Genomic DNA, 17,252 nt, shown 5'->3' on the forward strand with positions numbered 1-17,252 from the left:
GATCCTAGTTGGTCCCAGTTTGGGAAACACCAGTGTAAGAAACCAAAATTTTATCTCTGAAAATTTCTTTGAATTCACAGTTCTCACGGCCAAGAAAACTTATCTTTAAAACTAGTAGAAAACGTTTTTAGTCATTAAAATTAAAACTCCACATTAAAAAAATGTTTCTTGGACTCTAATTTGAGGACCGTTAGATTCACGCCATGAGATATCGGAGGCAGAGGAACTTATTAGGAAGTAGTTGTAGGGGTTGGATGAAAAATGTGAGGCAGGCAGAGGAAGAGGAGAGCAGATGGGTTCTGGACAGTGTTGATCACCTGACCTAGGACTTGCAAAGAAGACATGGTCAGCAGTAGGGAGGGGTTTTGAGGTTGACTCCAATTTCTAGCTTGGGCAGCAGGTGCCAAAGGTGTCATTCTTGATGAAGAGATGAGGGTAAGTTGTGGAGGTCTGTGTGTGTGTGTGTGTGTGTGTGTGTAGAGGTGCTTTTGAAACGTCAAAATGGTTTGGAATTCTAGGAATGGAGCTTCGATACCAGAATTCAAGTTCATGCTATCAGAGTCTGGGCTTCTGACTTGCAAGAGAGGGACCAAAAGGAATACACAAAATTAGAGCAAGGATCAGGACGTTAGGACCAGGAGTAAGGAGCCTCAGAAGCAAAAGTTGGTGGACCAGTTGTCTCAGGAGCACGGGACCAAGAACCTGGGCTCTGTAGGCTTTTGTCCCATACCTGCCTCTTGCTTTGTGGTTTCTCTGGGCTGAAACTTATCATGCTTATTACAAGTGGATTAGAGGAGAAGCCCCTATACTCCTTCTAATTGCTGGTGACTCTTGCGAGGGTATTATTTCATTTCGTTTTTGTTATTTGGGGAAAATAGCTCTATAATAGTCACTGTTTAAATTAATTGAATCAGTTATATGTATCCAGATATGTTCACTGATAGTGATTTTTGATTGGGCTGATTTTTTGAAAAAACTTTTTTAAATGTTTAGTTTTGAAAGAGAGAGAGAGAAACAGAGCACAAGCAGGGGAGGGGCCGAGAGAGAGGGAGACACAGAATCTGAAGCAGGCTCCAGGCTCTGAGCTGTCAGCACAGAGCCCGACTCGGGGCTCGAACTCCCGAACCATGAGATCATGGCCTGGGCTGAAGTTGTATGCTTAACCAACTGAACCACCTGGGTGCCCCTGGACTGATTTGTTTTTTTTAAGGCTAGAAATGTTTTAAGCTTTTAGCAAATAGGAAAAGAGTGATAGAAAAGTATAAAAAACAAAGTGAAAACACCTACAAGCTTGTGATCCATTATTGGAGTTCTGATATATTTTCTTCTAGCCTTTTTGCATATATTTTTATACTTTTTGGTAATGAAACTTTTTGTTTTGAGATTACTGTAGCTCCACATGCATTTGTGAGCAATAATACAGAATGATTCCATATACCCTTTACCTACTCTTTCTCGATGATAACATCTTGCAAAACTCAAGCACATAGCGCAATCAGGGTCTTGACATAGAGTCGAGATGCAGAACCTTTCCATCAACACTGGGACCCGGCATGTGGCCCCTTTATAGCTACACCCATTACCCTCTTGCCCCCACTCCCTTCACAACTTGTGGCATCCACCAATTTGCCCTTCATTCTCTATAATTTTGTCATTTCAAGAATATTCTGTAAGTGGGATCGTAGCCTGTGTAACCTTCTGGGACTGGCTTTTTCAGCTTTTGCCTTTTACACAAAAAGCTGCTATGAATGCTTGTGTGCATGTTTTTGTGCAAATGTAAGTTTTCAGTTATATAGAAGGAATGCCCAAGAATACAGTTGCTTGTGTGTGTGTGTGTGTGTGTGTATCTGTGGGCACAGAGTTGCTGGTGTGTGTGTGTGTGTGTGTGTGTGTGTGTATCTATGTGCATGCATTTAAAAAAATAAACATAGGATTATATTATGTGTGTGCCTAGTATAATTTTGTCATAAATTAAGTTAGTATGATTGTAATGAAAAAATATTTGGGGCGCCTGGGTGGCCTAGTTGGGTCAGTGGCTGACTTCAGCTCAGGTCATGATCTCATAGTTCATGGGTTTGAGCCCTGCATTGGGCTCTCTACTGTCAGCATAGAGCCTGCTATGGATCCTCTGTCTGCCCTCCCCCCCGCCCCCCCGCACCCTTCTGCTGCTTTAGCATCCACCCGCTCTCTCTCTTTCTCTCTGTCTCAAAAATAAACATCAAAAAAATCTGTATAAAGCCATCTTTTTCTTTCTAAATCCTTCAAACATGGAAAGACTGGCTTAAGGGGCATGACCATCTTGTGATATATACAAGAGAGCTTTCAAGACACTTCCTAGCACAGCTTGGGACCAAGTGTAATTTTTTTTTCAGGCAGATTTTCCTAAAACTTCTTTTATGAATAAAAAAGCAGTACAGTTTCGCATTTAAAAGAAATCTGTCCATAATTCTGTAAAATCACCATTCCTAAATGTTGCCTATAAGTTCCGATTTCTTCTTTTCCATTTAATTTCCTTAACTCGCAAGCACTAGTATGTTCTTTAATGTGTGTGAGCGTGATAGTCATTCCTCCCGACTCTGCCAACTCACTATAACAGTTAACTTTTTTCTCTCAAGTTCACCAGCAGAGATCAGGGCCAGGGCATCACCTAGACCTTCCAGGCTGGGGGCAGCTGCCCATGCGAACGAGGTAGTTGATTTTGCACCGCTCATCGTGTGGTAGGGCTCTGCTTCTCCGCTGGCCGATGTCGTGTCCACAGGTTAGCTTCCTGCTGTTTTACACTTCTCAGACGCTTAAATTTATTTTATTTTTGAGAGAGAGAGAGTGTGTGTGCAAGCAAGCGGGGGAGGGACAGAGAGGAGGAGGACAGAGGCTCTGCACTGACAGTAGAGAGCCTGAAGTGGGGCTCGAGCTCGTGAACCGTGAGATCATGACCTGAGCTGAAGTCCGACGCTCACCTGACTGAGCCACCTAGATGCCATGAGACTATTCAGATTCATAATCTTCTTGGTCTGCCTGTGAAGTCTCGAGTATCCTCAGAAAGTCTCGTGCTCAGTGACCCGCCGAAGCTTCCTGTCCTTGTTGTGTTGTGTGTATCATTGCTGATGCTTTTGGTCGTGTGTTATTTGCGCACAGGAAGGCAGAAAGAAAGCCTCCAATTTTTATTTAAGTTTGTTTGTTTATTTTGAGGGGAGGGGGAGAGAATCCCAAGCAGGCTCCATACTGTCAGCCCAGAGCCCCACGCAGGGCTCGATCTCACAAACAGTGAGATCCTGAGCTGAGCCTAGATCGTGAGTCAAATGCTTGGGACACCTGGGTGGCTCAGTCAGTTAAGCGTCCGACTTCAGCTCAGGTCATGATCCCTCAGTCTGTGAGTTCGAGCCCCGCGTCCGGCTCTGTGCTGACAGCTCGGAGCCTGGAGCCTGCTTCGGATTCTGTGTCTCCCTTTCTCTCTGCCCCTACCCCGCTCATGCTCTTTCTCTCTCAAGAATAAACGTTTAAAAAAAAAAAGACACTTAACCGACTGAGCCACCTAGGTGCCTGGAAACTCTCCAATTAAGAAAGTGTTTTTTTAATTTTGTTTTAGCGAGGGAGAGCGTGCACATGAGGAGGGGAGGAGGGACAGAGAGGGAGAGAAGGACACTCCTAAGCAGGCTCCACTGGCAGCAGAGGCTTGATCTCACAACCCTGAGGTCATGACCTGAGCCCAAATCAAGAGTCTGGTGCTTAACCAACTGAGCCCCCCAGGGGCCCCAGGAAGAAACCCTCCACTTTGGGGACAACAGTGATTGTAGTGATTACGCCTGAAGTGATTTAGGCATCGCTTTCCTGCGGGGTTTCTGGAAAGTTGGACTCATTGAATTACATTTTGTAGTGAGCTCTCTTCTCTGTTTCTCTAGAAGAGCGATCGCGGGGTCATGTTTGACATCAGCTGTCTGTGATGATGAATAATAAGTGGAGACGTGTCAACCCCCACCTCAGGTCAGAGGCCAAGCGTCACTGCAGGGCACAGGAGGCCCCCCACACCCTGCCCCCGTCACGCCCCACTCCGCGGGTGCCCTGCACTGTCTGGCCTTTGTCTCTGCTCTTCCCTGGCCGCGGCCTGTCCCACGTGGCTGGTCCCCACCATACCCCGGGAATTTCCTCTGCGCTGGCCCCCACCACACGGTGGAAATGGCTCTTTTTTCTCATTTCTTGGTGATCGGGAGACTCTTTGAACCACAGGCCGTTTATTGTATTCCCAGGATCACCCTTGTTTTCCCAGGGGCCAGCTCACAGCCTGCCACAAATGGCAACCGAGGGAACTAGAAATGGTAAAGAAGTGAAACATAGAGGAATAAATGCCCAGGGTTCACAGCCAGTCAGTGGCAGAGCTGGAATGCAAAATGCTATCCCTGAACTGGTGACCCCCCCAGGTCTGGCTGCACCGTGTGTGCTTTTCCACAGTCCCAAGGAATCAAATGCTAGCTGTGCTGTGTGCCTTTGGGCAAGTTCCCTAGCTTCTCTGATCCTTTGTGAACTCATCCTCCAAAAGACTGAGCAACAGTGTGGCCTCCTCTGCCTCGGATCACATGAGGGCATATCCTCAGTGTGCCTGGTGCACACGGCCGGCCGTCACTAAGTGCCCTGTGCCTGTGCCCAACCTTTTCCCTTACGCTGGTTTTGACCCAGATGCCATGCACCCTGTGGCGTCAGGCACTGAAAACTTGATGACAATTTAAATGGCTTAATCAGTGGCGCCTGGGTGGCTCAGTCAATTTAGTGTCTGACTCCCGATTTTGGCTCAGGTCATGATCTCATGGTTTATGGGTTCGAGCCCTGCATCACCCAGCATCTAACCAGCGCAGAGCCTACTGGGGATTCTCTGTCTCCCTCTCCCTCTGCCCCTCCCTCGCTCCCTCTTTCTCTCTCAAAATAAATCACCTGAACATCTAAAACATGGCTTCGTCTCACAAACTATTTGAATCTCTGAAAAAGAAAATCTCAATCTTTCTTTTATCTGTATTTAGTCGTCGGGTATCCAGAAGCTCACCCAGGGCAGATTCTAGTCACCAAACCCTTACGTAAAGATGATTTTCACCCCCTGTGCCGTGTCACTAAAATGCTAAGTCTCTGATGAATGGGAGCTGAACGCAAGGGACCGTGGCCATTTCCTCCCTGCACTCTGGGAGAGTACTTTTACTTTTGATGAGATTTCCGTGGAACTTTCTAGTGGACTTTACATTTTTGTGCCCCGTCTGCTTTCTGCAGGCTCCCACGGCAGCAGCAAAAACAGGAGGCCACTTCCTCTTAGACTCCACAGTGCGCCTAAGGGCATCCGTCGCCACCGAGAGCCTTGAGTCAGAGGGGCTGGCCATGAGAAAGCTCGTTTTTGGTTGCCACGATTGCTCAATTTAGCCACAGGTCAGGAGGCAGAAGTCCTAACCTCTATCATTGATCATCCTTTTAGTCATGAGTTGATGAGTCAATACATGAAAGAAAGTAGGAAACTGAATTAAGAGAGGCACCGCCAGAAGCGAGGTCGAATCCAGAGAAAACTCAAACAAGGCCAACCGGATTTGGGCGAAGGGAATCGAAACAGAAGAAGGTATATGTTGGTTTTTCATCAGATAACGTACAAGTTGAGATTGTCCTGAAGTTTGTAGAACTGAATGTGTACCCCTCCCTTTTGCTCATTGCCTTGTTCACACAGCTAGTCTCCAGGCTCAAGTCTAAGGAGTCTGGGCTCCTCTGTGCAAGGACAATTGATTCATTTCCTTTTAGAACGTTCTCTGTTCTTCCTTGCGTTACGCCCCCCTCTTGGGGATAGGTGCCGTTTGTGGAGCCCTTGTTTGTGCCAGTCCCTGTGACTTTTACCTACATTCCTTAGCTTTCATGATAATTCCAAGTTGGGTATTGCTATTACCGTTCTTACTTTGCAGGTGGAAAAAAATCATGGGCCAGAGCAGGTGCAAGAACCTTGCTCACTTTCCTGAAAGGATCGGAAGCCCAGATCCAGCAGAAATGAATCCAGCTGGATCTGCCTCCAGGTGTCTAAGGCCATGTTTTGGTCATTACCCCACCTTGCCTCTCCTTTCATGTTATAATCATTTTGAATTTTTTTTTTTAATGTTTATTTTTGACAGAGAGAGAGACAGAGACAGACAGAGCATGAGTGGGGGAGGGGCAGAGAGAGACGGAGACACAGAATCCAAAGCAGGCTCCAGGCTCTGAGCTGTCAGCACAGAGTCCGACGCGGGGCTCGAACTCACAGACCGCGAGATCATGACCTGAGCCGAAGTCGGACGCTCCGCCCGCTGAGCCACGCAGGCGCCCCATGTTATAATCGTTTTGAAAGCGAGGACCACTTACTCTGTGTTTATGCCGTGTTTACTGAGTCCGTGTAGTAGGCCATGGCTGGCACTGGGGAACGAGGTGGGCATGCTCCTTGCCTTCGTGGAGCTTTCAGACCATAGTTCGCAACCCACAACAGACGTGAAATCAGTTTACGGGGTCACAGCCGGCGTTTAAAAGAAACAGAGTAGAAAGGATTGAGGTGCGTCAACCATCGCGACAAGTGTTTTATGAAACTGTGCGTGTGGTAGTTCATGGAATAAAACCTTTAGGTTGCGGTCAAATGAGTTAAAAGAGACTGACCTGAGGTCCTAGAGTGGGGGACCCACAGGAGGTTTTTGAACACGTGAGATAATAAGCGATTACAGGTTGTCCCGGGAGCTAGAAAGAGAGTACCCGCAGCAGAATAAAGAGGAATCCGACATGGTGCCCTTGACCTCGTCGGCGTCTTCTGAGAGGATCACCTTGGGGCTGAGGCCTCAAGGAAGGTAGCGGGATGCACGTGGCCCCGACACGGGAGGGCCGCCCTGGACGGGGTAGGAACAAGAAAGAGCTGGCCCATGAGCATCTGATCATGATACGGTACAGGTAGATCATATCTGTACGAACACATACAGAACAAGGGAACACAAATATAAGCAAACCCCAATGCCTAGAAACTGTCGTTATTTTCACCCCTACCCTTCTTAACTTAAGACAAATAACAAAGAGCCAAAAACGAAATTGCAGAATAGTGTCATGCTCTTTGATGAACCCTATTCAGTGTTTTTCTGTCTTTGCTTCCAAAACGTTTTTATATTTGATGAAAGGTTTTGTTCATAGGCCTTGGCTCATTCGCATCATTTTTTTTCTAGGATCTGTGTAGACCCCTGGTGGGTTGGCCATTCTAGACCAGGGTATCTCCACCTGGCCCTCTTGACATTTGGCCTGAATAATCCTGTGGTGTTTCTGGCCATCAAAACTGTTTGCAGATAGGGCCGCGTGTTCCGTGGGTGGAGGAGGGGTGCTGAATTCAGAACCACTCTAGCTGAGGGAGCGCCTGGGTGGCTCAGTCAGTTAAAACGTCTGACTTTGGCTCAGGTCACGATCTGGCGGTTCATGAGTTCGAGCCCCACGTTGTGCTCTGTGCTGTCGGCGTGGAGCTCGCTTCGGATCCTCTGTCTCCCTCTCTCTTCCTCTGCTCATGTTCTCTCTCTCTCTCTCAAAAATAAACATTAAAAAAAATACTCTAGCGGAAATTCTAGGATGTAGTGAGATGAGGTTCCCCAGATTGAGAACACCCTCTACCCCATCTGCCCATCAGGGGAGGACATGACAGGATTACTTTCTTTTTCCTTTCTCTTTGATTAGAAAAGCTAAATGTAATGACTGGGGCTTCTAATGACTTGCAATAAGAGAGGTGTGTGTGTGTGTATACATATACCCACATATACATAACTTTGTGTTATGGAGACTCTTGCATTCACGTGCTGCGAGTTTCCTTGCAATGTAAGTGCTATGCTAAGGTTAAAAGTAGATCGGGATGCCTGGCTGGCTCAGTCAGAAGAGCGTGGGACTCCTGATCTCTGGGTTGTGAGTTTGAGCCCCACGTTGGGTGCAGAGATGACTTCAATAAATAAAACTTTAAAAACTTTTCAAGGTAAAAATGGATAATAGCTCAGCTATGTTTTACTTAATTGACTTCAGACCTTGTGATTCTTCGTGTGGAAGCAGACCCAGCGTTAGGCAAGCCTTCTGAGTTGTTTTTCCAATCATGTTGATTGGTTTCCTTTGTTCTCCCATGCTTAATCCAGCCTGTCCTGTGACCCGCGGCTTGTATTTCTATAACAGGAGCTGTTTGTTCTGAGGCTGCATTTTCTCTAAATTGGTTTCCTGTCTATTAATCTTTCCATATTTTGTTCCATTTCTTAACCTTACCACCTTTCTCCTAGTATATGCTCCGTTGGAGGAAGTCCGTTTATTCTGAATTGGATTTTTAGGAATACATTTTGGTATTCTGGCTGTTTGTTCCCAAAAAAATTCCTGTAAAAATAATCCCGTTCTGTAAACCTAGAGTTCTCCTGCTATTTGGGAATAATCTCGTGCAACTAATACCCTCTTAATTGTCGCACGTAGCCGTGACTTTTGATGCTTCAAGGGACTCTCCTTAAAAATTCTTGACTAAGGGGCGCCTGGGTGGCGCAGTCGGTTAAGCGTCCGACTTCAGCCAGGTCACGATCTCGCGGTCCGTGAGTTCGAGCCCCGCGTCAGGCTCTGGGCTGATGGCTCGGAGCCTGGAGCCTGTTTCTGATTCTGTGTCTCCCTCTCTCTCTGCCCCTCCCCCGTTCATGCTCTGTCTCTCTCTGTCCCAAAAATAAATAAAAAATGTTGAAAAAAAAAATTAAAAAAAAAAAATTCTTGACTAAGACTGTGGGTGTCATGAATCCTTTGAAATCTTTCTAGATTAAATCAGGTGTTAATTCGTCCAGTGCACATTAACACACTGAGTGCAGGGGGCGGATCCCATCCCTTACCTCCTTAGGGTAACATCAATGTAGAGACCCTGTCAGTGAGGCTGTCCTCACATATTTAGCATTAAGTAAGCCTTGGTGGTACTTGGTCCCTATACCCTGATTTATGTCTTCATAAAGATTTGGGGCGCCTGGGTGGCTCAGTCGGTTAAGCGTCCAACTTCGGCTCAGGTCATGATCTCGCGGTCCGTGAGTTCGAGCCGCGCGTCGGGCTCTGTGCTGACAGCTCGGAGCCTGGAGCCTGTCTCAGATTCTGTGTCTCCCTCTCTCTCTGACCCTCCCTGCTTCATGTCTGTCTCTCTCTGTCTCAAAAATAAATAAATGTTTAAAAAAAATTAAAAAAAAAAAAGATTCATGACCATGTGTGATAGTTACGTGTATATTTGGTTTTATTTTCTTCCCCTTGTTGGAATGTAAGCCATATTCCCAGGGCTTAGACCGCACCAGTAAATATTTGCTCGAATGAATGCATTTCCTTAATTTCTCAGCCACTTATTTAGCATCTACAGTGCCCCACGCACCATTCTAGAATCTTTACAGATATTAGCCCATCTCTGAAGGGGTGGTTATCCTTGCCTTTCCTTCACAAATACATTTTCTACATATCCTACTTTTCTGGGAGTAATCAGTGTTTTGAGCAGCTGCAGTTAGCATAATGTTTTGGTCTTTTTTTTTTTTTTTCCTGTTCGTCGTCTCTTATTTATGTAGCTATTTGATTTTTTTTTAATGTTGATTTATTTTTGAGAGAGAGAGAGAGAGAGACATAGAATGTGAGTGGGGGAGGGGCAGAGAGAGAGGGAGACACAGTATCCGAAGCAGGCTCCAGGCTCGGAGCCGTCGACGCAGAGCCCAATGCGGGGCTTGAACCCACAAACCACGGGATCGCAACCTGAGCCGAAATCAGGCGCTTAACTGACTGAGCCACCCAGGCGCCCCTCTTATTTATGTAACTATTACCTGCCATCTTGATTCTGTCTTCTTGAGGCCATGGGAAGGATTGGCCTAGTTCTCTGGATTTTCCCACTGCATGTGTCCCCGTTCTACACACAGCATGCTCCTGAAAACCTGAAGACGAATAAACGTATGAAGGTGGGAACTCTACAGTGTGTAGCCATTTCTGTCAGTGCCCGTGTGCCCCCCTCTGTATTTTGGCTCACGCATTGTCTTGCTGCTCCCAGGGCATTAAAAAAAGACAATGAAATGTTTACAGATGACATGAGTATTTAGTTTTAGGTATAGAGACACATATATAAACACTTAGTGTCTAAGTGTTGTGGGCTGTATATGATTATTTCCAAAAGGCAGACTCCATAGAAATTCAGATGACATGTCCGTATTCTAAAACATTTCTGTCCTCACATTCTGGAATTCTCAGCATACTCAAGCAGCAGGTAGGGCTGTTTCCACCTTGGGAGGGACTTGCCGATGGTGAGTCTTGGGGGAGTTTGAGCGGGAGCCTGTCGCGCCCGCTCTGGTGCCTTGTCGTCTTTCCTGTGGGCACATTTTCCTGGGAACCTGGGGCAGCCACCCCGCCTGCTGTGAGCAAGCAGCTCACAGCTTTGAGCAAGCAGACTGAGAAGAGCCGCCTCCCGTGTGCTCTGGGAGCAGAGAGGGGACACGGGGACTCTTTTCTGCCCTCCTCAGCTGGCTGGGAGCTCACGGGGCCAGACAAGTTCTGCTTCCTCCCCCCACCGTCACAGTCACTGCAGGTGAAGACCCCAGTGCCAGCCCAATGGTTAGTGTTTCCAGAAAACCCGCCTGGATTAGCATCGTTGGCATGGGGCAAAGCTGGGGAAGGGCAGAGGGTTTTTTTTTTTTTAGCCGTTCACTTCTGGGATTTTCCAGATTGCCCCAAGACGACTTCTACATTTGACCTAAATCTCTGTTCCTTCAGTGTTCCTCCATGAGTTAGGATGGAAAGTCAGTGTCTTAGAAGCATGCCTCCACTCTTGAATGTCCCTGTGCGTTTTCTTTAATACCTGTTATCTTGGCCGTGGCATACCCCACCCTGCACTCCCCACGAGGGCCCCAGGCCTGGCCTGCCCTGTGGGTGCCTCCGTGGCAGGGGGTGAGGTGGGGGTTGGCTTCCTTGCCGGGAGGTGGGGCCGCTGGGGCTGGAGCATCTCCTGGTAGATGTGCCTCCAGGAAGCAGCTGGGGAGAGTGGCTCGTCCTGAGAAAGGATGGTTCCGGTGTCTGCCCTGGCCTCCAGCACTTTCTCAGGACTGGTTTTGACCAACTTTTGTGGTTCGTGTGGCAGAAATGCCACGGCTGAAGTTTTATTTTTTTCTCTAGAAAAAATAAAACATGCCCTTTTTCATGGCTACTGGAAACCATTGGATTGGTACTTTTGCTTTCCTTCGTGTGTCATTCTCTTTTGCAATAACATACTATTTGTTGCCATGTAGGCATCTGGTTGATATTTAAAAATAGAATTCCCCGGTCAGGAAGTTCTGCAGACACTCTTCCAGAAAGTCGTTTTGTGCATGTGCACATGTGAAGTACGTGTGCCTGTGAAGACTGTGCATTTTTCACGTTACTTAGGTCCTTTTTATATATTCATGTCTTTAAAGGATGAGTATTATAAAAGTATAAAATGAATAATTATGGAGTAGACACCATAATCAAATGATTTTGTTATGTACGTGAGTTTATATGTAAAGCTGGCCAAACTTTAATCATCAGACGGGAGCTGACTTAATATGGTTAGTCCTTTTTTTTTTTTTTTTTTTGTAAGATTCTATTTTTAAGTAATCTCTACATCATGGAGCTCGAACTTAAAATCCCAAGATCAAGACTCGCGTCCTCTACCAACTGAGCCAGCCAGCCAGGTGCCCCAACATGGTTAAGTCCTAAATCAAATCAGTGGCACAAAAGCATTTCAGAAATGCATGGAAATTCAGTCATCAGTCTTAAAATACCAGAATTCTGTCATGCACATGCTACCTACCGCGTGTCTGCGGCACTCATCAATGGTGTTTGGAATTTTGAGCAAGATAGACAAACACACCAGTTTTATTTTAAATCTGAGAAGGCGTTTGTTTGCTACATATCCTGGTGGAGAGGAGATAGGGTCCAAGGACATCTTTTTGAACATTCCTGGGAAGGTGCGTTCCACTCTTTGAACAAACGTGGAGACTGCCAGGGTGAATTTATGTAACACTTAAATTGAAGAGCTTTTATGATGAAGTTTTGAGATATGCTGTATGATCCCATGGGAAACATTATGCAGGGAAGCCAAATTATTTTCTAAAAGTTTGGTTAGCCAGGGTCCTAACCCTGGGATCCTACCCTACCCAGGGTCCTAACCCTTACTGATGTATGGCAACAGGAGAAATCTGCAGAGAAGTGAACTGTGCATTTATGATTTCTGTGTCCTCCAAGGGATGGCTAGTACTTGAGCTAATAATGTCTTTTAGGAATATCTAATAGCAATTGTCAAATGATTGCTTCCTCTAAAAATAGATAGGTGCACAGAGAAAATGAAAAAGTTCTCTGCAGTGTACTTTTTCTTGGCCAATTCAGGCTCTTGTTGCTAAAACTGGTACTGGGATCGTATTTTAAGGTGGGAGATGTCTGCGGAGAGCATTCACCGCCGATAACTAAACAACTGAATTCATTCTGCTCCCAGGTGTTCACTTACAAGCAGAGCACAATTACCCACCAGAAGGTCACCGCCATGCACCCCGTGAGCGAAGAGGGCGTCGATGACATGGCCACCTTGACGGAGCTCCACGGGGGCTCCATCATGCACAACTTGTACCGGCGATATAAGAGAAATCAAATATACGTAAGTTCCAACTTTAAGTCTCTGTAAAAATCCCTCAGGTTTGAGTGAATGTTAATTTTTGTTTTCCGAGGGTGTTTTCTGGCCTTTTGAGAACCTCCAGTTAATCGAAGTCAGACTGTGTCTCCGGGTGTTTCGCCAAACTGGAAACGTGGCTCGAGAAATCGTGTTCTCGCGTTTCTTGCCTTGATCGTTACTTTCTATTGGAAAGAGGTGATCTGACCTCTTTTTACGAGCGCATTCTGTTCGCGGTCCAGATCAGTGTTAATGAAAGTAGTATTTAGAAATCATTTCAAAAAGTCATTTCCGTGATACGTACTTTTTGGAATTAGAGTACGGAGATTAGTTTAACTGTTCAGGTGAGCCTGCAGATTTTATCTTTTTTTTCATCTGCCTGTTTCCAACTCTTGATAATAAAGGGGGCAACTCTTGACACGTGGGTTTTCTTTTCTTCTTGTCAAGTTCAAATTTGTACAGGTTTGTCCCTAAAAACCTCAAGTTTTAGTATTGTAAAAACTCTCGATCTTTTAGTAATTTTTGTTCTTTAGCAGTTACGGTTAATTTTGCCAATATATTTGTGATTTTGATGAGTAGCGTCAGCCTTCACAGCAAGCCAGCAGGTGCTAACGGAAACTCAAGACGGGCCTGCGTGGTATCCATGTTCCTCCAGTTTATTTATTTACCCTTAGAAAGGGGGAGGAGGGCTGGGAAAGGAGGAGGAATCTGTTATGTGCAGGTTTACTGCTTAATTTTCCTCTGCTTTTTACATAGTGAGTTTCATGCTTGCCAGATTGACCTGACGTTCGCCACGTGGTTTTAAACAGCCTGATCTAGAGAAATGCTGTGGTGTTCTCGTCCTCTGACTGGCTGAGCTTGCTTATGCTCAGTCTTCAGATTATAGTAGTTTCCGTATGTTCTTCAGGAAAGGTAACATTCCTTCGTGTTTACGTGAATGGCTGCCTGCTCTGTGCTGTGCGCGTGCCGGCAAAGCTCTGTTCGGTCCCCATGTCAAGAGTCTCCAGGGGCGCCTGGGTGGCTCAGTCGGTTAAGCGTCCAACTTCAGCTCAGGTCATGATCTCGCAGTTCGTGAGTTCGAGCCCCGCGTCAGGCTCTGTGCTGACCGCTCAGAGCCTGGAGCCTGTTTCGGATTCTGTGCCTCCCTTTCTCTCTGCCCCTCCCCTGTTCATGCTCTGTCTCTCTCTGTCTCAAAAATAAATAAACGTTAAAAAAAAAAAAAAAAAAAAATCTCCAGCTGACCAGCAAACTCCCTTCTTCCCAGGGAGTAGCCACTACATGTGTCCAGGTCACCACCCCTGTGCCTTTAGGAGTAAGTATTTGACACTGTCCCGTCATAGCAGTTTCCTTGCTCGGTTTGTCAAGGACTTATTTTGTCTTTCTTGAGCCAAGGACATTGCCAGGCACCTGGTAGCTGTGTAATCAATGTTTGCAAAATAAATGCCAGACGTATTAGAAATAACATTCTAGTTGATGAGAAAATGTGAGGATAGATTTCAAAGTTCTTTATCGGTGTGTGCATCTTGTAGGTATTTCGGGACTCAAACTCTTCTGTCTTTAGATACGAGGTCTTACTCTACGTTCAATAGTCAGGAAAAATCCAATTGGAAGGGGGAAAAAACTACCAAAAGGGTTTAAAAGGCAGAGTCTTTAAAAAAGTTTTCCTAGGGGCGCCTGGGTGGCTCAGTTGGTTAAGCGTTTGCCTTCGGCTCGGGTCATGGTCTCACAGTTCGTGGGTTCGAGCCCCACATCGGGCTCCGTGCTGACGGCTCAGAGCCTGGAACCTGCTTCCGATTCTGTGTCTCCCTCTCTCTCTGCCCCTCCCCAGCTTGCACTCTGGCTCTCTGTCTCTCTCTCAAAACTAAATAAACATTAAAAAAATTTTTTTTAAGTTTTCCTCCCCCTCTTTTCATGATGATGAGGATATTAAACCTGATAGCTGAATTGCCCACTAAAGCCTATGAATAGGATATTGGCTTTATTCCTACAATGAACAACTTTTCCTCCCCCCCGCCCCCGCCTTTTTTTTTTTTAAGCTTATTTATTTATCTTGAGAGAGCGTAAGGGAGGGGTAGAGAGAGAGAGAGGGAGAGAGAGAATCCAAAGCGGGTTCCACGCTGTCAGCCCGGAGCCCGACGTGGGGCTCAAACTCACAAACCACGAAGTCGTGACGTGAGCCAAAACCAAGACTCAGACGCTTAACCAGCTGAGCCACCCAGGCACCCCTTTGTCCTTTGCTCCGAGGGAAAAACACAGGATTTTTGTACGTCAGTTTGCAGGTCATTTCAATTAATACTGCCCTCCTGCGCCTGCCTTGTGAGACTTGGATCATTGTATTATCATGAAGCAGCCACCTTGATTTTCTTATCGCTGAAGCTGTTTGGGGTGGAGACCACACAAGCCAGGCTCTGCCCCATCAAAACAAAACCACCACCTGCCAGAAAAACCACCACTTTCCTGCCTTTTCTCCCAGCTCTGAGTGATGCCTGGCTGTGTCTTTAAGAGGAAAAAAAAATTACTTGTGCCGGGGTGCTGTATCTGTTTTCTATTGCTGCCATAAAAAATTGCCATCATTAAAACAGCAGGTGCTGTCCTTTGGTTCTGTAGGTCAGTCGTCCGGCTGGGGTCTTGCCAGCCCAAAACCCAGGTGTGGGAAGGTCAGTGATCCTTTCTGGAGGCTCTAGGGGGCGATCTGTCCCCTGCTCCTTCTGGTCCTGTATGTGGTTCCAGGACCGAGGTCCCTGTGGTCTTGCTGGCTGTCAGCCAGGGCTGCTCTTAGCCTCTGCGGGCCCCCTTCTTTCACCTTCAGAGCCAGCAACAGCAGACCCAGCCCCTCACGTGTTTCTACTCTCCCCTCCTTTCTTCTCATTTCTCTCTCTGCAGCCAAGACATCTAGTGTTCAAGGATTCCTGAAGTTAGGGCCACCTGGATCCTCTCCCTATCTTGGCGTTTCCAGCCTGAATCCTGTCCCCACAGCCCTGTGCATACGGCAGAGTCACGGGTCCTGGGGATTCTGCGTGGACGTCTGGGGGGGGGGGGAGGGGCACGTTCTTCTGTCTACCATAGGTGGCCTCCTGTGAGTCATGTTGTTGAGAAGGAACCCCCCGTGGGCCTTCTCCGACACTCTGGATCTTGCATTGTTTTTATTTGTTGGCTTTCTCTTCCGAGTGGCAGGTGACACAGGTCGTCGGGGAGCAGACTCCTCTCCAGGTGGGAAGGTCTACTGTCTTGTGTGAAAAAGGACTTAGCTTTTTTCCTCCTTGGGGACCACCCTTACTGCCTGAGGACTTCACCAGACCCCAGTAAGATATTTTTCCCTGCCGTTACCATCCTCCATTAAAATGGGGTAGACAGGGATGCCTAGGTGGCTCAGTCGGTTAAGCATCCAGCTCTTGATTTCCGCTCAGGTCATGATCTCACAGTTTGTGAGTTCGAGCCCCACATTGAGCTCTATGCTGATGGTGCAGAGCCTGCCTGGGTTATTCTCTCTCTCTCTCTCTCTCTCTCTCTCTCTCTCTCTCTCAAAATAAACAAATAAACTTAAAAAAATAAAATGGGGTAGACAGCTCTAAAGGGATAAATGCTCAGAGCAGACAAATCCCAGGTGAGCATGCTTTTCTCTACCCACCTTCTCTTGGGCTCTACATTAATAATTTAATCTGTGTGTCAGTTTTTTTTTTTTTTTAAATGTTTATTGATTTTTGAAAGAGAGAAAGAGAGCGAGCTAGCTGGGGAGGGGCAGAGAGAGGGAGACAGAGAATCTGCAGCAGGCTCCAGGCTCTGAGCTGTCAGCACAGAGCCCGATGCGGGGCTCGAACTCACAGAGTGTGAGATCATTGACCTGAGCCGAAGACGGATGCTGAACCGACTGAGCCACCCGGGCGCCCCCGTGTGTCAGGTTTTTAATTTATGTTTTTTAAAAGGTCAGATGTCATAACCCCCATCTCTGACGGGACTCCTTTAAAATCAAGCGACGAGGGGAAAGTTTCTGGAATGTCGTTACCTTTGGGCCTTTCCCCCATCTTACTCGTCTGTACTACGAGGTGTTTATAAAGCTCCTGCCTGGAGCTTGGAGCTTGGAGCTTGGCCAAGGGCTCTTGAGGACGGGAACGGAACAGACTTGTCTGTCACTGTGTGGGTCTGCATGACCCTAGCCTCACCACTCGTCCTTTTGGGACCTGACCCCTGGTTAGGGCAGCTCTGCTCTCGGCATGATTGCCTTGCGCGGGCCCCTTCCTTCGGCCCTCATGCTGGATTGCTTTCCTGGAACTTGAGGTTTCTGGTGCCTAAGGCTCCGCTTCATCTATCCCACCCTCTGGCAACTTCTGAGACAGGAGCCCTGTTTAACGCTACAGCTCCCAGCCTGGGACCTCGTCCCAGACTCCCCCCTCGGCCTCTTTGCCGTGGGCTTCCTGCCACAGAGGCTGTCCCCTGATTGCTTCTCCTCGGGAGAGGGTCTGACGAGGGTCCCGCATTCCTCGGTCTCTTCCTGCCACTCATGAGACCGGGTGAGGACAGATACCCGCACTTGTAAGTTCCGAAAGACAGAGGAGAGAGGAGCATGTGTTTATGGGACAAAGAAGAGATAGGGAGACGTAACCTGCACGTG

General features: G+C 47.1%; 1 protein-coding gene across 1 annotated transcript in view; it reads left to right on the forward strand.

Annotated features, from left to right (window-relative positions):
• The window catches only part of MYO10 (myosin X), a 231,308-nt gene that overhangs the window by 85,130 nt on the left and 128,926 nt on the right, over positions 1-17,252 (forward strand). Inside the window, exon 3 of the mRNA XM_049648266.1 lies at positions 12,473-12,631. Coding sequence (XP_049504223.1) covers positions 12,473-12,631 — 159 coding nt within the window. The remainder of the gene's footprint in view (positions 1-12,472; positions 12,632-17,252) is intronic.

This window comes from Panthera uncia (genome assembly GCF_023721935.1).
Source record: "Panthera uncia isolate 11264 chromosome A1 unlocalized genomic scaffold, Puncia_PCG_1.0 HiC_scaffold_17, whole genome shotgun sequence".
NCBI lineage: Eukaryota > Metazoa > Chordata > Mammalia > Carnivora > Felidae > Panthera > Panthera uncia.